The sequence below is a fragment of the Gastrolobium bilobum genome, unplaced genomic scaffold (genome assembly GCF_033153095.1).
Source record: "Gastrolobium bilobum isolate Gb01-03AN ecotype WA unplaced genomic scaffold, APGP_CSIRO_Gbil_v1 utg7396, whole genome shotgun sequence".
NCBI classification, from domain to species: Eukaryota; Viridiplantae; Streptophyta; class Magnoliopsida; order Fabales; family Fabaceae; genus Gastrolobium; species Gastrolobium bilobum.
In genome coordinates this window covers 605,122-630,592 of record NW_026899269.1, presented here as the reverse complement: position 1 = coordinate 630,592, position 25,471 = coordinate 605,122, and the positions used below count along the sequence as shown (strand labels likewise).

The 25,471-nt window shown below is 33.6% G+C and overlaps 2 protein-coding genes across 2 annotated transcripts; both read right to left on the bottom strand.

Annotated features, from left to right (window-relative positions):
- Window positions 1-14,506: 14,506 nt before the first annotated feature.
- Window positions 14,507-16,267, bottom strand: LOC133289075 (trimethyltridecatetraene synthase-like). The gene is made up of 2 exons (XM_061486943.1): window positions 15,350-16,267; window positions 14,507-15,136 (listed from the first exon to the last, which is right to left on the bottom strand). The coding sequence occupies exons 1-2, from the start codon at window positions 16,265-16,267 to the stop codon at window positions 14,507-14,509; spliced, it is 1,548 nt and encodes a 515-aa protein (XP_061342927.1).
- A 5,872-nt stretch (window positions 16,268-22,139) lies between these two features.
- LOC133289069 (trimethyltridecatetraene synthase-like) lies at window positions 22,140-24,884 on the bottom strand. Its single transcript, XM_061486937.1, has 2 exons — window positions 23,970-24,884; window positions 22,140-22,769 (listed from the first exon to the last, which is right to left on the bottom strand). The coding sequence occupies exons 1-2, from the start codon at window positions 24,882-24,884 to the stop codon at window positions 22,140-22,142; spliced, it is 1,545 nt and encodes a 514-aa protein (XP_061342921.1).
- Between the last annotated feature and the right edge of the window lie 587 nt (window positions 24,885-25,471).

Below are 25,471 nucleotides of genomic sequence, written 5' to 3'. Positions count from 1 at the left end.
AATTAGATTTTTTTTTTTTTTTGGTACAATCCGGAGGGTATCTCCATTCAACCTCCTACGATCAAGGCGATCATCTTGTTCTCGGAGTACGGTCTGAAGATTATCCCTCATTGGAACAACGAGTGCATTGAGGCATGTCCTCTTCCCCCAAAGATTTTTCAAGAATTTGTTTGAGACAGAGTTTGAACCCCTGACTCAAGCAAGTCCTTGGGAGCTCAGTTGCCAACTAAGCTATCATTTGTGTGCAAACCTTGGGTACTACCGTCGCAGGTAGTACTGTTTCCAAATTAGAAAATAACAAGGGCATAAAAGGAAATGAATAAAAAACAAGAGATTAAAATGGAATAAAATTTTTCTATTTTAATAAAATGACGTTCCTAACTCAGTACAACTGTAGTATTTTAAAAAAAATTCCCTTTGGGGTTTATAATTAGAGCATACTAATAGAGTCCGTTTTCTGATACACATGATTTTTTTGCGGGACAAATATAGAGCATATTAACTTTCTCATCCAGAAATTAGTAATTATAATAAGAACATTATACTAAATTTTTGGAGAGAAGATAGAACTGTTTATAAACTCATTGAGAAAACACACAACTTTTTATTTTATACAAACTCTTTAGATATTTTGTCAGAGCAAGGACAGTGTACAAGGTAGGTGAAGCCCATAATGATAATTTAATACAATTATCAGGTTCAATACTTCGCTCCCCGGAGTTTAAAAGATTTAGCAGCTTTTCCTCATTAAACTTCAAGTTCTGTTTAATTTTTCTTCTTTTCCCACGATTTTCTTGCATTTCATCATCCCACCACAATTATCATTCTTATCCAAGACCCTGTCGACATTTAATTAGTACTAGTTTATCAAGTGTGACTCTAATTAGCCCGCAAAATCCACAACAAACATGAAGTTTATAGAACGTTGACATTATTTAAGAATAGGGTAACGCTATTTAATACAAAATAAATTTCAGAATATTTATTACAAATGGATGGCGTCAATCAGGTGTTGGATGAGAATACATGAGTGGTTAAACATTCAAATGTAACTGCCAAAATGAAGAAATATAGACACCAACTCATTCATACATGCATTTGTCAAAAGTAACTACCATCTAGCATCATGTAATGAAAAAAAAAAAATACTTGAAAGTTGAAACTTCTTTGTGAAGATTGGGAATTTTTTTCAATGGATAAAATCATATTTTACGTTGGCGTGGCTAGACTGTATAGGATAACTGAAAAGGACTTGTTGGTCCTCGCAGCAAAATCATTTTCAAGTGTTGAATAACAAGTTTTACATTTTTCACGCCTAGAAAACTATACTCCTTACTATTTGGTAAGAAAATATTTTTTCTGTTGGGTAGAGTAATAGATACAATGAAAGAAAAGGGGTATGTATAGATTGAAACTATTCCCTAAAAATAAGAAAAAATACTTCATTGAGAAATTGCTCCACCAACGTGTAATTTAGTGAGGTGTGTAAGGAAGTGAAAAATCCACTACGATAAAATTTATGTGCTTACTATAGGGAAGAAGAATAGTAACCTTTTAATGGACCTAAATAGTCTGCCCATGAATTAGATAATCAGGGCATAACATTTGATTATAATATAAATTATATTATACTCTACATTGCTTCCAATATCTTCGAATTATCTTATATAAGTTGTTACAACGTCGATGTCATTTGAAATGATGCATAATTAATATTCTTCGAGTTGTTTTCAACATAAGAAACTAACGCTAATTGTAACAAATTTTCGTATTAAAATAAAATAGGAAAACGATGCACTAAACAAGTTTAAATTGAGTTCGCCATCATCGCATGCTCTAGAAAGACACAATCAATTTTTCCAATGAAAGGACAAATAGATAGGACAAGAATTCCTCTATCTATCAAATGATAGTAATTCAGTTGGTGTTACGAAACTAAGCAGGTGAGGGTAATGGTGATAATATGTGTTTGATCCTTCGCAGTACTATATTTGTGAAGGGTTTAAAATCTTAATTTCGGAATCCGTCCTGAATCAAATTAATAGCGAAACGATAAACCGATTGGAATATTAAAAAAAAAAAAAAATTCCTCCATCCCACATTTTTTTTTTCTTCTATTAGAGCCACCTTAGCGAAAACACAATTAAAGCATGTAAACATGAAAAAAAAAATCTCAAGTACTGTGGGTATGATATTCTCAACGATTCAAATTTGATGTAAATTTTATTATATAATATTTTAAATCTATTCCAATGACATGTATAATTATATGTCAAGTGTTATAATTTTAGTAATCCAAGTGTAATACTAAGAATTACTTTCAAACATCAAGTGGAAGCCTACATACATCAACAAGAGCATTATTATTCTTGTTCCAAACTGTGAATTATATATATATATATATATATATATATATATATATATATAATTTTACTCCTCAAATTTTAAAATATTTATAGTTTAGCCGATTTCATAAAAATTTCTCTGAGGCCAAGCCTCGTCTGTATGGACTAAATGTCCTTTTTTATAGGACAATTAATGACTAAATGTCTGAAGAGCTCCATTCGACACAATAGCCGGGCCAAGCGCTAGTGTGGGCCTAGTAATACCAAAATAAGGTTGTATCTATATTTTCTCAACTGCACATTGAACTCTAGAGGATCCAAATTCTTACAAACCCTTCAAAAAGAATTGTTGCTAAGTCTAAATAACTTTGACGAGCTCGTACGAATGTGAGTTATATTCAATATATCATGTCACCAGTTGGCAATTCATATGAGTTAATTTTTTTATTTTTTTTTACTGAAGTGGTATATTACATTCTTTTCGTGTAGCGAGTTGTTACAAAATAAATAAATAAAGGGGGTGACACGTTACATAGTTTAAGGCAATTTTTAAAAAAATAAACAAATAATAGTGCCCTAATCAATTCGAATGAGATTAATCCATTTCATGGGATAGAACGCAAAATTTGTTGTCACTACCCTAAATTATTTCGCCTAAAAATTAAACCGGAGACGTTTCTCCTCAGGCACAACCGATAAAAGTTGTACCACGCCTTAGGGATGGCAAATTCGTTATTCCGTTTAGCCAATTAATAAATAAAAAAATAACAGGGATAAGAAATTTCCAACATGTTTTAGTGGATGCTCACAAATATGATTTGGGAAAAATATTAATGACACGTGTGATGATGACTCATAAATTATTTCATAAATTATATAATGATAATATTAGATATTAAAATCACTGGATTAAAAATATATATAAATTAGCTCTTCTCATAATTTTTTTCTTTTAATTTTAAATTTTAAAATATATATAATTCTGTCCCCGAATCCTATAGAATAAGACATGTAACAGGGGCAGAAATGCTGAATAAAGAATTGGATGGAGAAAGCAAGAAAGTGTGTGTGTGTGTGAGAGAGAGAGGAGAGAAGAATTTTCACTCAATAATGCATAACATCTTTATTAAGCCAACTAGGCTATTTATATCATATAATTCCTTACACTAAAATATAATAAGTTGGGTAATTAAAGACAACAATTAATCAGACTTAACATTCCCATATCAGCCTAGAATTTTGGGGGTGTTTGGTTTCGATTTTCTTTTCAAAACCCCAGGCATTACATATTGGTATTTTATGAATACAATATTTGGTTCAACGTTTTTTTTAAAATTTTCCAGCCAACTCATTTGGCTATATTTCTACAATTCTCTGCAAAATGTAACAATAAACACAGACCAACAATGCCACTTTGAAAGTGGTATTGTATGATAACTAGGCAAATGAGATACATAGAATGAAGGATTTGACTGAACTACCCTTCTATTATGGGTTACTTTTGTAATGATATTAAAAATATTTGTATTGATATTAAAAAAATAATAAGGGGTTACTTTTGTAATTTTATACTATTTATCCATCAATATTCTATCCTCAATTAAATATAGACTTCAAAAACGTTAATCAATTTGCCTGGTAATATTTTACTCAACCAAAAAACTTTTTTTTTTTAACTTTTTTACCTAACTCGCTTTCCCTACAGATTCTTGATAATTTTTTTTTAAAATTTTACGTGTACCAAACGCTCCCAAAGTCTTTCAAATGGGATGAAAGACTCTTCTTCCTTATACTGCGAGTTTCTCTAACATTTGGGCTCGTGTTCCTAGTCTGGTCCGTTACATAACCCCCCTATGCAAATGCGGACTTGTCCTCAGGTCCATGTGGGCCATTAGTCATCTCGTCTGGGTTTGGGCTTTGTGCATGTAACGTTCCAGCCTCATTAAACGATTGGGATGCTGCAGACAGTGTTGAATTCATCTGGACCGTTGGTTGCTGAGTGAGAGTAGAAGACATTTCCAGCCTCATTCAAACAAACAGACTTTGTTGTGAATTTTTGTTTCTGGTTGGCAAAAACTATCTTTTTCCTGTCACTATATTCACTTGTTGTGTTCATGGGCTCTGACTTTGAATTAATTATTTTCTTTCTCAATATACAATGAATTGTTCAGGCACAGAATAAAACAGACTTGAGCTTCGAGCCACCGAAAGAAGAATCGAATAAAATCACATTTCCATCTTGACAACATTTGAGGTAACAAGCCAATCCCATGAACTCTCTCATTGTACCTATTTCGTACTCTCTCCGTAAATTTCATGGTTGCAATAGTTGGGAAATTTTGGGGGTTTTATAAGGACTACCACGAGTAGGAAAATTGGAAATAAGGAAGACCACTATACATGATTTTTTGATGTTGACAACCATTTGAATGGCTGATGTCCCACGGTTGATGGGTTTTTGGAGCAAGAAAAGAGGATCTTCATTATGCACTCTACTTGTATGCATGATGAGAGGAATGAAAGTAAATTTCAAATTTACTTGGTCTTGACTTTGCATTCATGATTCTGAGATCCTCTTATAGTTTTTTACTGGGTTGTGTAGACTAGTGTGCCCTGAACTTCGGGTTGGGGGTTAAAGTGGAAAAAAAATCAAGTTTCTATTCCTTGCAAACCATATTGAGGATGTGCATGTATGATTGGTGTAAGTTCTGAAAATTGTTCTAGCTAATTGTTGGTATTTTTCTTATGTTGGGGATATTTGCAAAATTTGGGCTAGAGGAAACTTTTTTAGGAAAATTTGTTCAATTGTTGTGTTAACTGACTTACTAAGCACTGAAAATGAAATTATGAGTTTGGAATTTTTTTGTTTGTGAAGGTTTTTGAGAACTGGAAACTAGCCTAGATAATGCCAAATTCTTGTAAAAGGTCATATGTGACTTGAATGGGGTTCTATGAAATTGAATTTCTTGATTCATCCAATAGGAGTATGAATATACGATTCAGAATATATGTGCCCAGAACTGAATATGTAGTTTGCTAATAGGCTCTTATTGTTTGTTGTAAGTTTGGCCAACTATATTTCTTTGTCGAGCTTGTAACGAGAAACGAACTAAGCTTATAGGCTTGTAGCCTTAAGTTATGCAGATGTTAATTAAGCATGCAGTTTCCATTATTTATTGCACATCCTTATTGTTTAGTTTCTCAGGCTTAGCTTACAAAGTTTAACTTCTGTTGGAAGTGATGGATGTGATATGCTTCTGATTATGAGCCTGTTTGGATCATTTTTTTTAAGCTAGAAGTTATTTATAAGTTAAAGTTAAAAAAAAGCTAAAAGTTATTTGGTAATTACATAAAAAATTTAGCTTAAAAAACACATATTTCAAGAAAATTATCTTTATAACTTTTTATTTTTAAAAAAAGCACACAATTCAAGAAAAACATATAAGAGCTTAAAAAAAAGCTCCTTCTAGGAGTTTTTAGCTTTCAGTTTTTTTTTTCATTATAAAAAAAAGAACTTTTCAATATAAGAGCTTTTTTCAAAATCTGTTTGGCCTAACTTATGCTTATAAGTAGCTTCTAGCTTAAAAAAGAGAGGATTCAAAGAGGCATTAGATGTAGCCCCGAAAAGACATAACTTCTTATTACAGGTGAGCTAGTAATATTCATAAAATTAATGGCTCAATAAATTAAAATATTCGATTCTCTCTGGATAGGTGATGAGATAGACACCACCCAAATAAAGACACTATATTCTTATCATCTTGTTTTTTGTTTTCTACATTTGCAAATTGTTTGCTAATTTATGTAACCTTGGAATTGTATTTGTCGGAGAGAGAAGACGATGAGAAGTTTTTGACTACTACAAGCATCATGATGTGCTTGTTGGATTCATATAGTTATTTTAATTTACATAGTATGAATTGATTTGTTGGATCTGATGAAATATATGTTATTTAGTTTGAACATTTTGCTTCTGAAAGTGACTTAAATGCAGATTGTGATAAGTTATTATTGTGATTCATGGTTCTACTTGAACGTTAAAATTATGGTTTTTGTTTTAACAAAAGAATTTGAATATTTTATGAAGTTGATTCATGGTTATGCTTGAAAGTTAAAAATTAACATGCTAATGATCCAAGTAGAGGTGGAAAAATGGGCTGCGCTTGTCGGGCCGCCATGCCTCGCCCGCCAAATAAGGTTGGCAGACTAAGTTTTTCAAAACTCCAGCCCGCCCTGCCAAGCCAAGCCTGCCCTGCCAACCCCCTTTTTTTTTCATAGAGCAAAGTACAGCATGTCTTCTAATGAAAGAAAGCAGGAAGATGATTTGCTGGAGTCTCAATTGACGGCCCAAATGAAAGGGTTTGAACTCTCCTTAGACGCCATACAAGAACAAATTGAAGAGGCAGAAATAAAGTTGCATATTTTGGGACAAAAACAACTTCAAAAAGATGTCTTATTTTTTAATTTTATATTTACGCTTTTTTTGGTAGCCTTTTTTATTTATACATTTTAAAAATTGTAAACATAGCTCAGGTCAAAGCCATATCAAATAAAAACTAAATACAAAACATATGTTGCCTTATCATACATATAATAATATTAAGAAGTATGGCATCATAGGTTGGATACATTTGGAATGGAACCAAAAGGCTCACTAATATTAAACAAAAAAGAAAGTCAATTCCTTACTTAGTAAATAAATAGGCTTCACAAGTTAGAAAAAAAAACATGTTCGACCCCAATCCTACAAGAATTAATATGACGTGGAAAGCATGTAGAACCTTTTACTGGCAACCTTTATATTTCCCAAGCTCATGTTCCACAATTTCACATATTGTTACCTTGAAGGAAAACATCAAAGAGATTTTACACGAAAAGAAATAGAAATACAAAAGGCATGCTTGAAGTCCTTACGCCTAGACCTATTCAAATTATTTTTTGTTGGCAATATTGCTGGATGTTCGAATGTGGTATCATGAACAAATGAAACAAATACATTTATTAACTCACTAATTATGTTACTGAATACAAAATTGAAGTATCCATTTTCAGGAATACGAGAATTTGTAAGTGTAAAACGTGGATGGAAGGGAAAAGTGAATTGCGATAGAGAGAAAGAAAACTTAAAAATCTGTGACAATAGGGTCCGATGTGGAGAGCCATTGTACCCTTAAAACTATGGCTGCCCTGTGTAATTCTATTACATACAAATGAATTTGGAAAAAATGAGATTGGATGTCAATCATAATAGCCTGACAAGAAGCTAAACAAAAAAGTGCATCACCATTACCCACTTTGACTTTGAAAGGAGTAATAACATGTAGAGTTAAATGGAGATGAGAGGCCATATGAGGGGTGATAAAGTTGTGGGTACTGCCTCCATCTACTAAAATTTGCACTGGCTGACTTGCAATTTTTTCTAACAATTGAAAAGAGTTGACAGAATGATGCCCAAATAAGGTATTAAAATTAATTTCATGAGATATGTCTTGCACTGGTGCCTCAGGTATCTCCGTAGCAGGTTCAAGAAAGTGCTCCACTTCGATGTCAGGGGGTTCATCATCAGTCCCCTCCAAATACAACAAAGCAGCACAACCCTTACATCTATGACCCAGAACAAAATGTTCATCATGATTGTAAAAGAGGTTCTTATCGCACCTAGCTTGCATGTCAGCAGATGATAGTCTCTTAATTGGCATGGAAGGTAAAGCTGGAGTGGTTTTTTGGTTGTTTGCTAGTGAAATAGTAGTGAAGGGTTGAGCTGCAATGGGAGGAGGTGAAATGGTAGGGCGAGATTGCCAGGGTTTTGTAGAGTGTGTGAATTGTTCCTCATTAATTTTGGCATACATAAACACTGCGGTCATATCCACTAGATGGTGGTTCAAAACAGCCCTCCAAATCTGGGGTTTTAAGTTAGGTATTCGTTTAGCGATCAACTCAAAGGTTGATTGAAATTCAATAACAGTGCCAGATTGCTGCAATTTGGCCATAGAACCTAATGAGTCCTCAAATTCAGAAGGATCAAAATGTTGATGTAACGCCAATACAAAGGATTATGAATATAGAAATTGACCATTGTCAAAGAGAGCTTCGAACCAATAAGAAGCAGGTATATCCAAATTAAAGGACATTAAATCAAGTCTATCGTGATCAGGGACTTGATGGTAACAAAAATATCTCTCAACGGCGAAGAGCCAGGGACCAGGATCTTTAGATCCAAATATGGGAAAATCCATCTTCATGGAACGTGTGGCATGTGTAGTACAAGATGGACCTACACCTAGAAGGCCCGAATGGATTGGAACCCAGATTAGTGATCTGTGTCTACAATGTTTGGATTTGCACAATTAAGTATTAACTGCTTCAAAATGCTGATTCTGCTATTCTAATCTCTGGTTCTGTGCCAATTCAAAAGTCTCTAAACGATTATCCATCGTCTGTTCCAGCATATGAAACTATTGTTCATGAGTATGTACCTGATTAGTGAGATCTCAGAGTCTGACGTTCTCATCCATAGCTCAATAAAAGCACCAATTTAACAAGAGCAAAAATGATGAATATCGAATTGGAGTGAGAAAGAAAGAAAATGTGAGAGAAAGAGAAAGAAAGAAAGAAAAGATGAGGAGAGAATGAGTTTCACTGAATAATGCAAAACCTCTTTACTACTCCTACTAGGCTATTTATATAATATTATTCCTTACACTGAAATATAATAGGCTGGGTATTAAAGGCAACAATTAATCTGACTTAACATTCTTGTATCAGCCTATAATAAAGTCTTTCAAATGGGCCGGTACACTCTTCTTCCTTATGCTACGAGTTTCTCTAACATTTGGGCTTGTGTTCCTAGCCTCGTCTGTTACAAGCCCAATAGTCAAGCGAAGTCTCGTTTCTAAGGACTAAATGTGCTTTTTTTAGGACAATTAAGGATTAGATGTCTGAAGAGCTCTATTTGACACATTAACCGGGCAAGGCGCTAGTATAGGCCTAACGATACCAAAGTAATATCAGAGTGGCTACAGAATATGCATATTCCTGGACCATTGTTAGGCCTATAAGCGAAGTTAACAATGATGGGTTTTAATGAAATCATTTGCAGTTTGTTGAAAACTGCAACATATCTAAACAACGAAAAATATTTTGATATAAGGTCAAATATTGAATAAAAATATTAAATAAAAAATATAATTCTATAATTACCAATGTTATAACGGGTAGTTTGGAATTTCGAGATTTAATTCAAATATTCAAAACTTTGATTTTGAAAAAGATGAGGTTAATTTTATTTTATTTTGTTACTTGTGTACTTTCTTTTTATTTTGTGGTTTGGTTGCGAAATTTGCCCAATTCCCTCTTCATGTCAGATTTAGAATTGTAGCATCTGAATCAAAGGGGGTTGGTTCAAGTGATAAATATTTGATTCCACTTAAGTAAAGTCTTGAGTTCAAGTCGTTGTGAATGTAAAAAAGTTTCTTTGGAAGAGCTAGTCCCATCATGATCACCATGATGTGGATATTCCCGACTCAATAGAATTGCTTTCCAATGGAGAATACTTGTAATTTGTAAAAAAAAAAATTGTATCATCTGCTATTTGAGTGTATATATAGACGATTCTTATGGCATTGTTAAAAGAGCAAATTGAAAATTGTCTATCATAAATGAACGTTTTTCAAGATTATTTAATACATATGCATATAAAAAGGGAGATATGTTTTTTGTATTGCATGAAATAATTTATCTCATGCAACACATAAAAAAGTGGGTGAGATCCATAAGCAAAAGAGAGAGAAAAGTGGGACTCAGCTATTTTTTATGTGTTGCATGAGATCAAACTATTTAATGTAACATTAGAAATATATTTACCAAAAACAAAAGTAAAGGAATTAGGAAAGACTAAATTATAGTGAGCATTCATGAATGACCATACGTGACGTTAATTATTTTTTCGAACCATATTTATGAGCTTGAAATGTGTTGTGAAACTTTTTACTCCTCTTGAAAAGTATTTTTATTTTTATTTTTAATAACTCATAAAACAAAATAGAGTTTGGAATTACATCATGTACCAACTTTTTTAATTTATTTATAACTCGCAACACAAAAGGATAAGTTTGCTTTAATAATTTCTTTTCCATATATATAAACTCGTAAATTGTTCTTGTGATTTATAATTCGATAGTTAAAAAATAAATAAAAAATAAAAAACTAACCTAACCTTGACAGAGTTACTGTGCAGTATTTGATTAGCTTGATAAATGCAAATTTCTAGATCAACTTCAAGCGCTAAAAACGATCACAATATCTTCTTCTTCTTCTTTAATAATGGGGGAGGAAAAAAGCCCAAAAAACAAACAAAGCAACTACAGAGAAAGTTGTTGAAGCTCTAAAGCAGCACTCTCAGCAAGAAAATTGGAAATAAAGATATTCGAAGCGGGTAAAATATTACAAGGTGGGAGCATTGAACGATAAACAGGTATAAACCGTAGCATCAAAACTATTTTTTGCTAAAAGTTCAGCACAAAGATTGTTGTCACGAGGCATATAAATCAGATGAACAGATTGCAACTTCTGCATTAAAATTTTAATATGAAACACCAAAGCTGATAAGCCACCAGTCTCTGTTTCACCAGATATACACAATAAGGCTTCTTTGGAATCACAAGCAGCAACCAGATTGAAGCATTCAAACTTCCAAGCTCAAAGGAGGCTATGAATACAACCACATAATTCTACTTCTAAAGCTGAACAATACCCAATATTATACGCAAATCCAGCCAACCATTTACCATTAGAGTCACATACAAAACTTCCACAAGCACTTTTAGAACTGGAAACACAAGTTGCTCCATCTACAAATAAGAAGGCATCCATTTATTGAGAAAAGGGAAATTGTTTCCCTGTTTAGATTAGAGTCAAGAGAGAAAACAATATTATATAGACAACTACCAGTTGTTTCCATACCCTATAAGAAGAGAAAAATAATAGCTACAGTGGGTTTGGAGAAACAACTATCATGAATAGAAGAATTTCTCCGCTGCCAAAGATACCAACAAGTAACACAAAAAACATCCTTCCACTTAGCCTATCTACTAATATGAAAAGACCTAAGAATATTGTGTCTAAACCAGCTTTCCCCATCAAGAGAAAAAAACATTTAGAGGGACAGCACTGGACAACCAATTCAACCAAGCGGATTTAACGTAGCCACAATCTTCAGAATGATTGAGGCAAGAGGGGTAGAATTGCTGGCCAGCACTCCAGTGATAGGTTCTATCACGAACAGGGAGTTTATTAAGAGTAGCCATCCACATACAAACTGTAACTCTATAAGGCCCCTTCCAATTCCAAAGAGTGTTCCAAACTCTATCTCCATATATAGAAAACCCATGGCGTTGCAGTAAGCATTTTTGACAATAGACTGACCTGGGCTTGGATTTTTCCACTTCAGAAAAGTAGGGCTATCAAAGGGAAGGGGGAATAATAATTTTCAATCTCTGAATGGTCTCATGGTCAAGGAATTGGGAAAGGTACTGCCAATTCCAGTCATCATTCACATAGGTCACTAAATCACAAACTTTTATATTCAGGTCAGAATCGGGCGGGGCGGGGCGGGGCGAGGCTTTATCATAGCAGTCTCAACCAAACTATTATTAAAACCACCCAAGTATCTATCCAAAAGAGAATAGAGCTACCATTTCCTATATCTCGTTCAAGATAAGGATACATGTTATGCTAGGCCTTACAAAGATTCTTCCACAAGGTTGAATTGCTATTTTTCGATGAAATATTCCTCCTAAAATCACAATTCCTCCCATATTTTCCATAAAAGACTTGGACCCAGGCTTTGCTGATTATTGATAAAATGCCAAGCAATTTTATTTTGCATAAAAGCCCCATTTTGCCCTCTCAAGTTAGTGATCCCCAAGCCCCTATAATTTTTTGGAAGGCAAAGTTTGTCCCAAGCAACATAATGGGTTGTACGGGCAGTATCTGTATCACCCCAAATGAAATTACGTTGGAGCTTCTCAATATCCTGAAAGACATGGGTTGGGAGGGCATTATTCTGCATGTGAAAGCTAGGAATGGCAGATATTACACTACTCGCCAGAGTATTTATACCCGCCAGAGAGAGGCAGCTTGATTTCCAACCTTGGAGTTTTTTTTTAACTCTATTGATAACTTTAGCATAATGGTCTCTTTTCGTTCTGCCATGTTTCATCAAAGAGCCTAAGTAGCGACCAAGGTTATTAACTTTCTTGAAACCACTAATATCAGAGATTTCAGCAGCTAGGTTAGCAGCAGATACAAGATTTTTCAATGCTCACGCATTGACCGGACAATTTGGAGAACATATGAAGGCAATGAATAATGGAATTCAGATGACTTATAAAGCTTCTATAAACAAGATAATGTCATCTACAAATATAAGATGGGAAATAAAGGGCATTTCCTAGCATTACCTCTTATATGCAACTTACAAAGCTTGTAACAGAAATTGAAATTCAAAATGTTGCGTCAAATAATGAAAATACAATTATATATATGATATTTGCTACTGATCCGTGATTGTTCAGCTCTCGAGCTAGCTCATAAGAAAATCCTGAACTTCTTGTTGATTTTTAAAAAAATGTAGGGAATATATTTTTCATGTTACATGAGATAATTTTATCTTAGATAACACACACAAAAATGGGTGAGACCCATTAAAGAGAAGAAAGTGAAAAAAAATGGATCTCATTCACTTTTTGGATGTATAATCATCTCATATAATATAAGTGAGATATTTTCCTAAAATGTACCCGATGAGATCCCCCAAATTAAATTGGTTTATTTATTAATTTTTTTATTCTTTTCAAAATCAAACTGATTTAAAAACAATCTTAATGTACCAACACATTACTATCTGGTTTTTTTTATATAAAAAAAATGAACAACTCGCCTAATTTAAGAATATAACCAATCACGACAATGAGCAGATTGCAGCAACTTACTATAAATATTGGCATTGCATATGTACATTTAATTGTAAATATATTATAGACAAGGGCACATGTAGTTTTATAGGGTGTAAATAGGTTAGGCTAAACTTTGACTTAAATAAGTTAGGCTTGTGTAAAAAACAATGAGTATGGCCTGACCTATTAGCCTATGTAGACCCTAAATTACAAATCTGACTTGACCTATATTTAAAAAATAAAAGTCTTGGTCTAGGCCTGTTAACCTGTTTAAGCCTATTAAATATTCAATAATTAAAAGAATAGCTAAAATAATATTATTTTATTATTTAAAATTATTAATATAATAATTTTATTTACTATATTTTAAATAAATAATATGATATAGGCCACCTATAAACGTATAGGTCCAACATGTACGAAAAAAAATCTATGACCTGTTTTCAAAATAAGTTTTTTTAAAAGTCTAAGCCTGTTCTACTTTACTCTTTGTAATAGGTCAAATCTGACCTAATATAGGTTAGGTAGGCCAATGTAGACCGGCATATCCCATTTACACCCTTACATTTTTATACATTTGTAGACCCCCAAATTTTTCCATTAATCCATAATTGTCCCCATTAACTCTATTAAATAGTCTTAGTGTTCAGTTTTGTTTTGATGAAGATTAGGTCGTACCATGTTTCTCCTTATATTGGCACAGTTGGTGACTGAATATTGTTCAGATTCATTGTAAAAATGTTAGGAAAGAAGTGTGAGATCAGGAGAGAAAAATTTTTCATAGAGAGATCAGAGATGTAAGGAAACTGAACTCCTTCCTCAATTGTTGCCGAGTTGGCAAGGATACTGTGTGGGCAATTCAACTCTCTACAGTTCAAGATCGGGTTGAAAATTTCACTGCTTCCATATAAACATAAAAAAAAGTGTAAAAAAGTGAGAGAGAGAGAGAGAGAGAGAGAGAGAGAAACAATAGAAGGTACCTTAATTTAGTATATTATAAAACGGTAAAACAATTCGGACATACACATCGCATATACTATTACTAATAACTGAACTCCAAGTCTCAAACATCATAACATCTTTATTTTTTTCATTATTACTATTATAAAAAAAAAAAAACTTTTCTCTTCCTTCCTGCATGATGAAGACATTAAAATTATACCAACCCCATAATTCGAAGAGAAAACCTGTTGAAAGAGACAATACTTAGAGGGAATAAAGATGACGTGGAAGTCTAGGCTCAACAACTACTTCCAAAGGTAGTTTCCTGTGTGTAGACAAGCCAAATATCTCTTCCATATTCAAGTCCTCCTTCCTCGTGTTATGAGGTAGTCTCCAGTTAAAGCCATGCAACATGTTGGCCAAACATGCTTGAATAATCTTAAGGCCAAGAGGGTAACCAGGGCACATCCTTCTACCAGCACCAAATGGCAACAACTCATAGTCATGACCTTTCACATCTATCTCCTTTCCTATAAACCTCTCTGGTTGGAATTCATTTGGATTCTCCCAAATTTCAGGATCTCTTCCTATAGTCCAAAAATTGACAATCACATGAGTCCCTTTGGGGATATCATACCCATCAACATTGCAGTCCTCACAGGCTAGTCTTTGCGCTAACATTGGTGCCACAGGGTGCAGCCTCATTGCTTCCTTAGCAATTGCATTAATATAGGGTAAATTGACAATGTCCTTCTCTTCAACCCATCTATCTCTCCGTATCACTTTGTCTAGCTCCTCTGTAGCCCTCAAGAATATCTCTGGCTTTCCCAAGAGCTCAGAGATTGCCCATTTTACAGTTACAGCAGAGCTCTCTGTCCCACCCGCTATTAGGTCCTAAGGAATAGATATCAAAGACTCAAGTTTATCAGAAAAATAATCAGCCACATCTTCCAATATGAAATTTGGTGCTAAATAAACAGAAAGATCATAATTAATCTCCAAGATGGTCTTAGTCAGCAATTATTTTCACAGAAAAACAATTTATAACATTTTTCACCAAACAAAAAACATTCATAACAATTTAAAGAGCTTAAAAAAAAATTGTACCAGACTTAAAGCTTTGACTCCATGCCTCTCAAGCTTAACCTCGAGATTAGGATCCTCTACAAGCTGCAAAAGCACATCCACCATGTCTCTAGCAATATAATCCTTAATCCCTTTCATTCTCTCAATGTGTTCGTCCAACACATGCTCCATAAACACATCAAACTTCTTGCTCACAGCCTTCATCCTCTTTATATAACCCTGCAAGTCCAAGAAGTTAATCCAAGGGATGTAGTCCCCAATGTTGAGAACCCCATTCAGCAACAATATCTCATCCATAATATGGCTGAACTCCTTAGGGGAAACGATGCTGTCATGGCTCTTGTCCATGTACTTTTTCCCCAACAGCATGCGGCTTATGACATTCATTCCCTGAATGAAGAGATAGTCTTTCAACGTGATGATTCTCTTTGCATTGTTGAACAGTTCATTCATCAATGCACGTACCTCTTCTCTTCTTATATATTCAAAGGAATCAAGTCTTTTTGCACTGAAAAGTTCCATTTTGCACATCCTTCGTACCTGTCGCCAGTATGGCCCATAAGGGGAAAATGCTATGTCTGAATAGTTGTAGGTTGTGTACTTTCCGACGGCGAATCTGGGCCTGTCCGCCACCGTGCCGTCGTGGGTTTTGAGGAAGGCTTTTGCCATGTCAACGGAAGAGCCCACCACTACATGCTTGGAGCCCAACCTGACATGCATGAGTAGGCCATACTTTTGGCTAAGAGTATGAAGGGACCGGTGAGGGAGAGGCCCAATGAGGTTAAAGTTTCCTATGATGGGCCATGGTTTTGGGCCTGGCGGCAGATTATATCTCCGGCGGCGGAGACAGTGGCTGAAGAAGAGAAGGAGGACGGCGAAGGTTGCAAGGCATGTGGCTATGGTTGAAGCCCAACTAGGGGATGCAAATTCTACTACCATATTGGTGGGTTATGTAATTGTTTGTGTTTGTGATTATACGAGTGAGTTGGGTATTTATAAAGCAATAGCATGGGTTATTATTGATCAATTTTGTTTTAGGCGTAATATATTAGTTTACGCGAAGTTTTTTCTTATTTTAAAAATTTAATGTAACGCGATGGTTTTTATTTTTTTGTTATTGGCTTGGTTTGATTTCTTTTCAACCATTTCTAGATGTAGACGCCATGTTGATGTAATAGCACATTGCATGTGTTATTGCCTCATTAATCAATTTTCAATCACAGACGTAATTTCAAAAATAAAATTGAAAGAGATGTAGTTTCTTATTTACATTCATTGCACTATTTTGTCATTAATATTTTAACGTACAATAAAATAATTTTTAAGAGGTAATATTTTTATGCAATTTCTTTAAAAAAAAATGCAGGCCTTTTCTTTCATACCTTTTTTTACATTTCCTTCACTGAGAAACAAAATAAAATTATTAAAAAAAATGTAATTGGAAAGACAATAAGTTTGCAGACTGATCAGCCATGAGAGCTCCTTAGACTATGGATTACATGAGTTGTTCACTCCTTCGAATGGTTTAATGCCAGTGTTACCGGGCTATCTTACACATCTTGTTTTAAGTAGTTCATTTTTTCTCTGGGCTTTGGTAATAAGAAAAATAAAAAGATATTCTCCACAAAAAGAAAAAACAAAAAAGAAAAAAGAAAAAGATAGTATGCAACAGAATTGTTTGTCTTCAAAAACTAAATAACTCACCTAAATTAATAATATAACCAACCATGCACGGCTGTGAGCAGATTATAGCAACTTCCTATATATATTGGCCTTGTATATTTACATTTAATTGTAAATGCATTGTAGACAACTGCACATGCAATTTTATACATTTGTAGACCACCTAAATTTTCAATTAATGTAGTTCATAATTACCCATTAACGCTCTTAAATAGTCTAGCTAGGGTTCCAAAAATCATTTTAGAGTAATGTTATACTGTCATAAAAGAATAATCAAAATTTTAACAAATTACAAGGATATTTATTGAATGAAATAAAATGATAAGAACCACTCTGTTCACTCACCTATTCTTATAATTCAAACTCAATTATTAGTTCTCTGATTGGTTGAATAGTTAATTAGTTTGTTACATTTCACGGGTGCAATATGCACTATCTTTTCTTCTTTCTTTTATGAGGGAACATGTTACATAATTCTATAAACCATTAAAAAAAGTTTTCACTCGGTATGGCTTGATGCATCATCCACTTCTCTTGTGAGAGGACATGTTAGATAATAGGAAACAGTTCATCAATACTCCTGTGATTTACTTCAAAATCACTTATATTTCTGTGATTTTTTTATCACATGTGTCCCTTTGATTTTTTATTTTTTACAAAGCACAGGGGTATATGTGATACAAAAACTCACAGGGGCATAGATGATTCTGAAGCAAACCACACAAGCATTAGTGAATTTTTTCCTAGATAATACTATAAACCATTAAAAAAACTCTCATCCACTAACTTGAGCTTTTGAGTTGAATTAATTCTTTACAAAGTTGCTTCTCACATGGATTCAACCTTAATTTTGGTGACGTGGCTTTCTTTTGGTTGATCAAATTTATATGATAAGACCTATCTAATTAGGAATTTGATATTCTATGTTACATAAGATATAATCTATCTCCTACACACACAAATTCAAGCCCGTTAGACTCTCTTGTGAGAGGACGTGTTAGATAATACTATAAACCATTAGAAAAGTTCTCACCCACTAACTTAAGTTTTTGAATTGAATTAATTCTTTACAAAATTGCTTCTGATGTGACTGCAACTTTAATTTTGGTGACGTGGCTTTCTTTTGGTTGATCAAATTTATATGATAAGACCTATATAATTTGAGATTTATTATTCTTATGTTATATAAGATATAATCTATCTCCTACACACACAAATTCAAGATGAGTCTCACTCTATTTTTTTTCTCTCATTGAAAATGGATCCCACTTCCATAAATGAGTCTGTAGGAGATAATAGTTATCTCATATTGCATGAAAAAACTATTACCCATCTAATTATATATGTAAATAAAAGAGAAACCCATAAAAGCCAACAATAATATCACATCATTACATTTCTTAGTTTTTTATCTTTAAAAAAAAAAAGTTTTGAAACCGTGGGCTGATAAACGTAAATATATTATTTTAACAAGGGATTTTGTATATTTTTTTCTCTTTATTTTTATAAGAAAAAAAAAACTATAGCATCATAGTACTCGATTTTGGCATATCCAAATTTATACATCTATAATTTTTCAGTGTATTTCCCTTCGCTTTACCACTATTGTCCTTTAGGTGGTGTTTGGTTGGGAGCTTTTCAGCATATATCTATGTTTCTCAGGTATGACTTTTAGAAACACCATGTTTGTTTCAACGTATTTTCACCAAAAACACATCTATCCAATTTGTATGGATTTATGAGAAACATAGATATCCGCACTGTTTAGAAACCCAATTTGAAGGTGGGATTTTTCAGAAAATCGGTTATCTGGCTTTTAATGCACGTTGATTTCATAAAGTTACCTAATTTTTCCAGTAAAGTTTTTCCCCACCAAACAAATTTTTTTTACATTTTTCTACCTATCTCACTTTATCTATCTTTTCAATCATTTATTTATTTATTACATTTTCTTACTATTCCAAAAAAATTTCCTCAACCAAACGCCCCCTTATGTTACTGCTTAAAGCATGTCATGGAAAGAATGATTTTATTAATTCTATTTCTCTTTTATTTGAGTGAAAATAAAAGCCAATTAGACAAGAAAACTTTTATTAGTGGCCTTAATTATGCGGAAAGCTATAACAGTGGCTCTTACGCTTGAGGACATAACCTTAAAACTTAAGTTTATAAATCTTTTCAACTTTATATTCTTCGTAGTTTTTTTTATCATTATTAAATAAGAGTTCTTCACTTACATCATAGCATGCTTGATATGCGCCTAGCATATGATGTTTTTTAAGTTAGAAGAAGCAATGAGTTAATCATAAATGAGCAGAAAGTGTTTATAAATATTAGAAATATTGATTATTCCTTCTCAGTCATTCTCTCACTCAAACTATTCATTTTGATAGCAGGAAGTACCAGAAAAGAAGTAAAAAAAGTGAGAATCAAAAATACAGTCTGCGATCCGCGGGTGAATGGCGCGGATCGCTCCATTTCACTCGTTTCTTACTGTTTTGTCGCGCGATTTCGCGCGAGTGTGGAGCAATCTGCGCGGGCGATATTTAACTCTCTTAATCTGATGCGAATTGCACTGAATAAGGCCCAATTTGAGGGTAATTTTGGGAGATGGTTTTCAAAAGCTTAATAAGAAGATCAGAAACACAGGAAGAGAGCACTTTTTCAGGGAGGAAGAGAAAAATAACATAAAAGAGAGAGAGAGAATTCTTGGAGCGTTTGAAGAATCTCAAGAGCAAAATTGAGGATCGTCGTCCTATTCTTCATCACTAGGTTCTGAATTTTAGTTTCTTTTACATTGAATTCGTCAGACATGAATATGTCTGGCTAGTCTTTTTTTATTGTGGTAAGGGTCACAACCCTTAATATGAACCCCTTGTAGTTTGGTTAAATTTATATTTGTTTATTTCAATTGAGTTTATTTTGCCTTGTTCTTCATCTCATAATTCTTCTAGAACCGATCAATCTATTAGGATTGTGAAGGTTAGGGTTTTCAATAGGGATGTTGGGATTCTAATTCCTCACAAAAGATAAGATAATTGTTCATGTATGCACTAGGGATAGGCTACATAAACTGCAAACATTAAAAATTCACTGATTCTAAGGTTTAACTTGAAAAGGGATTCCTAAGGGATTATGATTCTAATAGAGTTAATAAGGTCAAGTCATTAAGGAATTAGGACTTAACCGATTAAATAAAAGATAGTGGGTCGTTTGATCAATTGAATAATTAAATGTAAACGTTAATCCAAGTTACAAGGTGGGGGATCATAAATGTGTTTATTTATCTTTACCGCAATATTTTCTCAGTCATTAATATTGTGTTCTTGAGTTTCAGAAGAATCTTGAAAACTGTTTTTACTTTCTTAATTTGGTCTTGTTTTTCACAAATCACAATTGTTCTTTAAATCAATTTTATTAATCGACAAGAAATGAATAGTTATAATAAATTTGGTGCCTCAATCCTCGTGGAGACGATACTCTACTTATCACTTATTACTTGAAACGATCGGTACATTTGCCGAATTAGCAACAATGCTCTTCCTGGATATGAAGCCATTTTGAGTATTTATAAGATTATTAACTATAAGTCAAGTCTATAGTTAATTATTTCATAACACAAGTTTAAGCATAAATTCAAACACCAACTACCCCTTGAAATCAAATTTTGAGTTCTTAGCCCTTAAACTTTAAGGTGTTGTATTTATGAATTTTCTTCTTAATTATGGTCTCGCTTGATTAGTTGCTGATTAATGCGAGACTTTATAACTAATTAATATTTAAATTTTCAACATCTTCAATTTTTGTCTTGAAATTAAATGTGATTATATTATAATTCTATGAATCAATTATAACTGATGTGTTGTTCGTAATTCATTTTTAATTGAAGTCTCTTCTAAATTCAGTCCATCTATTTATATAATACGATTTTAAAATTAATGTCTCTTTCTTATCTTTAACTTGTTGTTTATTCCATTATGTTGATGTAGATTTGTTGTTTCTTATCTTAATAGTTCAAACCTTCACCTAACAATCAAATATAAATGAAATAAAAAAATAAAAAAATCACAGCATTGCAATTTGCAACTTGCAAGTACATATAAATCATCCAAAAAAATTCCGAGTGACAAATCTACACTTATTAAAATAATTCTCCAAATACTTTGAGAGTTATTAATGATAATGAGTCGTGTCCTTATAAAGGTCAACGTTTACAAGCCAAATATTACTAACTCAACCTCAAGGGTTCATTATGTCATACATATATTCACAAGTTAAAATGTAAACATCCATAAAAATGTCTATAAGTTAAAATATCAATAGCTCACAATCCAAATCCTTACATGTCAAGAATTTTAGTTTTATTCTACTTTGAGTTTTAGATTATTTTAAAATTTAATACTGATCCTAGAAAATTACGAACAAAATTATTTTTTATTTATCTGAGTTAAAATTATCTATTGTAATCATTACTTGAAAGATATTTATTTTAATAACAATTATTTCCATACCATTACAGTCACACTATACTAACCTAATATATTAGTAATGTAAAATTTTCTCACACAAAATTAATTAAACTTAAATAAAAAACTAAAATTACTCTATATAAAATTGTGTCTATTTTTAACATGACCATGTCATATATTAAATCTCAACCATCCATTAACGGCAATAGTTTTATTGACAAAACTCATAAAACTAAAAAATAAAAAAACTATTTTAATTATAAATTTAAATATACAATACATGATATAATTATGTTAAAAAAAGATATGAGAATTCATTCCTATTTTAGCCTGGTTTGATCAAATTCAACTTTCTTGAATTCATGACGAGGTTGAAATTTTTATTGCATCCAAAAAAAAAAAAAAAAAAAAGAAGAGAGAGAAAACATTTCGCAGCTTAATTTGGTAATTAGAAAAAGGTACAACAATTCAGGACCAGAGTTTACACATCACATACACTACGTACTACACCAAATATAAGCTCCCAAGTCCCCAACATCATAACATCCTCTTCTCATTATTACTACAAAAAGAAAAAAACAATTGTCATCGAGTATGATGACATGAAGCTTACACAAATCTCACAATTCTTAAAGAAAACATGTGGATAGAGACAATACTCAGAGGAAATAAAGATGATGTGGAAGTCTCGGCTCAACAACTACTTCCAGAGGCAATTTTCTGGGTGTAGACAAGCCAAATATCTCTTCCATATTCAAGTCTTCATTCCTCATATTATCAGGTAGTCTCCAGTTAAAGCCATGCAACATGTTGGCCAAACTTGCTTGAATAACCTTAAGGCCAAGAGGGTAACCAGGGCACATCCTTCTACCAGCACCAAATGGCAACAACTCGTAGTCATGACCTTTCACATCTATATCCTTTCCTATAAACCTCTCTGGTTGGAATTCATTTGGATTCTCCCAAATTTCAGGATCTCTGCCTATAGTCCAAAAATTGACAATCACTTGAGTCCCTTTGGGGATATCATATCCATCAACATTGCAGTCCTCACGGGCTAGTCTTGGCACTAACATTGGTGCCACAGGGTGCAACCTCATTGCTTCTTTAGCAATTGCATAAATATAGGGTAAATTGACAATATCTTTCTCTTCAACCCATCTATCCCTCCCTATGACCTTGTCTAACTCCTCTGTAGCACTCTTGAATATCTCTGGCTTTCTCAAGAGCTCAGAGATTGCCCAGTCTATCGTTGTAGCAGAGCTCTCTGTCGCACCCGCTATTAAGTCCTGAGAAATAATATCAAAGACTCAAGTTGATCAGAAAAATAATCAGCCACATCTTTCAATATGCAATGATGTGCTAAACAGATGGATCATGGTCAATCTGCAACAGTGGCGGACCCCGAATGTATCACCGGTGTCAAATTTGAAATTTGACACCTCATTTGAAAGTCGTTAGATTAAAAAAGATCAACGACTCTGATTTGTAAGCATGTGACGCCATTGATCTTTTTTGATCTAACGGCTCTCAGATGAGGTGTCAAATTTTGTCAAAGGATCCTACCTCTTCTTATATATATATATATATATACATATATATATATATATATATATATGTATGTATGTATATGGGTTAGGATCATATTACACCAGTGTAAGTTACACTTTCAATCTTGACTATTGATCCAACTTATATCTAAGAGCTCTAATTTTTTATTAATATATATATATATATATATATATATATATGGGATAGAATCCGTTTACAATTTTTTTTTTTGCAAATTAGACTAAGTACGACAGGTCGTACACTGCATGATTAAAGTATGACCGGTCGTACTTAGTGTAATTTGTAAACAAAAAAGTTTGTAAATATAACTTGTCCCTATATATATATAATGTTATTTTTTAATAATAATAAATTATTAATCCTAATTGTTGGCTCCTCCCTCAAAAGTACATGTATTAATTAACTTCTCCTTTCATAACAAATATCATTGCTTATTTATCAAAACAATCAAAATTACATGGACCACAGGAAGGGGAAATATTACCAAACTACCAACAGAGAAAAAGTTTCTTTTTTTTTTAGTGACATAAGTTTCTGTTATTTTAATGCAGCCTAAAGTTGAAAACTTGCCACCGTTTCCAAAAACTTCGCACGTCACAACATGTTTATTTTAATGACAGACGCTATCCATGTTTAAGAACGTAAACTAATCGCAAATTGGGTCGAATATTTCCTAATTGTATAGAATCTTAAGATACACTATCCTAAAAATTAGTTCAAAGAGTGATTTTTATTTTAATTCCACTTGAAAGTGGGGTCGTGAAGAACCTTAAGATACACTGCCTCGAAAGCTAGCTCAAAAACTGAGAATGCCCAAGGTCTTATAAAGGTCACATTAGTTGTCCACGCAATCAATATGGGACTATATATTTCAACACTGTTAGCCAAACAAATTAAAGAACATTAAAAAATTGTACCTGAGTAAAAGCTTTGACTCCATGCCTCTCAAGCTTCACCTCAAGATTAGGATCCTCAGCAAGTTGCAAGAGCACATCCACCATGTCTTTGGCAACATAATCCTTAATCCCTTTCATTCTTTCAGTGTGTTCGTCCAACACATGTTCCATAAACCTATCAAACTTCTTGCTCAAAGCCTTCATCCTCTTTATGTAACCCTGCAAGTCCAAGAAGTTAATCCAAGGGATGAAGTCCCCAATGTTAAGAACCCCATTCAGCAAGAACAACTCATCCAGCATCTTCTTGAACTCCTCAGGGGAAATGATAGCATTCTCTGATTTATCCAAGTACTTCTTCCCCAACACCATGCGGCTTATAATGTTAAGGCTCAGATCAGAAAGATGGTCTTTCAACACTAAGGTTTTGTTTGCAGAGTTGTAGAGTTCATTAAGAAAACCACGTAGCTCTTGATTTCTGATATACTCATAAGAGTCGAGCCTTTTTGCGCTGAACAATTCCAACAGGCACATCCTACGAGCTTGTCGCCAGTATGGTCCATATTGAGACCAAGTTATGTTTGAATAGTTGTATGTTGTGTACTTTCCTGCGGCGAATTTGGGCCTTCCGGCAAGGGTGGCGTCGTGAGTTTTAAGGAAGGCCTTTGCCATGTTCGCGGAGGAGCCCACCACAACAGGGTTGGAGCCGAACCACACATGCATGATTGGTCCATACTTGTGGCTGAGAGCGTGGAGGGACTGATGAGCGAGGGGCCCAATGAGATTCAGGTTTCCTATGATGGGCCATGGTTTTGGGCCTGGTGGCAGATTATATCTCCGGCGGCGGAGACGGCGGATGAAGAGGAAGAGGACGACAAAAGTTGCAAACCATGTGGCTGCTGTTGAAACCCAACTAGGAGCCACCAATTCTATTGCCATGGTTTTTCTCCTAATAAAACTTGAATGGCTGTGTTTGTGATGAAAGTTTGTGAGTGTGGGAGGGGTTATTTATTTACAAAACATGTTACTGTAGCAAAAGAATAAGTATAGAGCAACAATGGCTTTTTGACTTTCGTGTTCCTTATTAAATAAAAAATTATCTCTATGTTTCCATTTTTAAACTATTTAAAAAATTTGACATGTTCACTGAACATAACACCAATCCATCTTTGTTTGACCGTTGACTAGATGGTATAATCAATTACATAATCATGGTAATTGATTATATGTCGCGAGGCAAAAGGAAACAATTTCCCTAAATATGGCACGCTTGCTTGAGAGCTCATTGGAGTGAGATGCCCAACGAGCATCCCCTGCACTTGAAGTTGTTCTCGGGTTGGAAATTTAATTGTTCGCTAGAGCGAGCTGCTCAACGAGGAGTGCTCGCTGACCTTCTGGCTTGAGCGAGACTGGTCAGCGAGGGAACCAAAAGTCCACTGGTCCTTCTTGTTAGAGTGAGCTGTTCAGCAAGCAATGTTAGAATTAGGTTTGAGTTTAATTATTTTATATGTGTTTGAAATATTAAG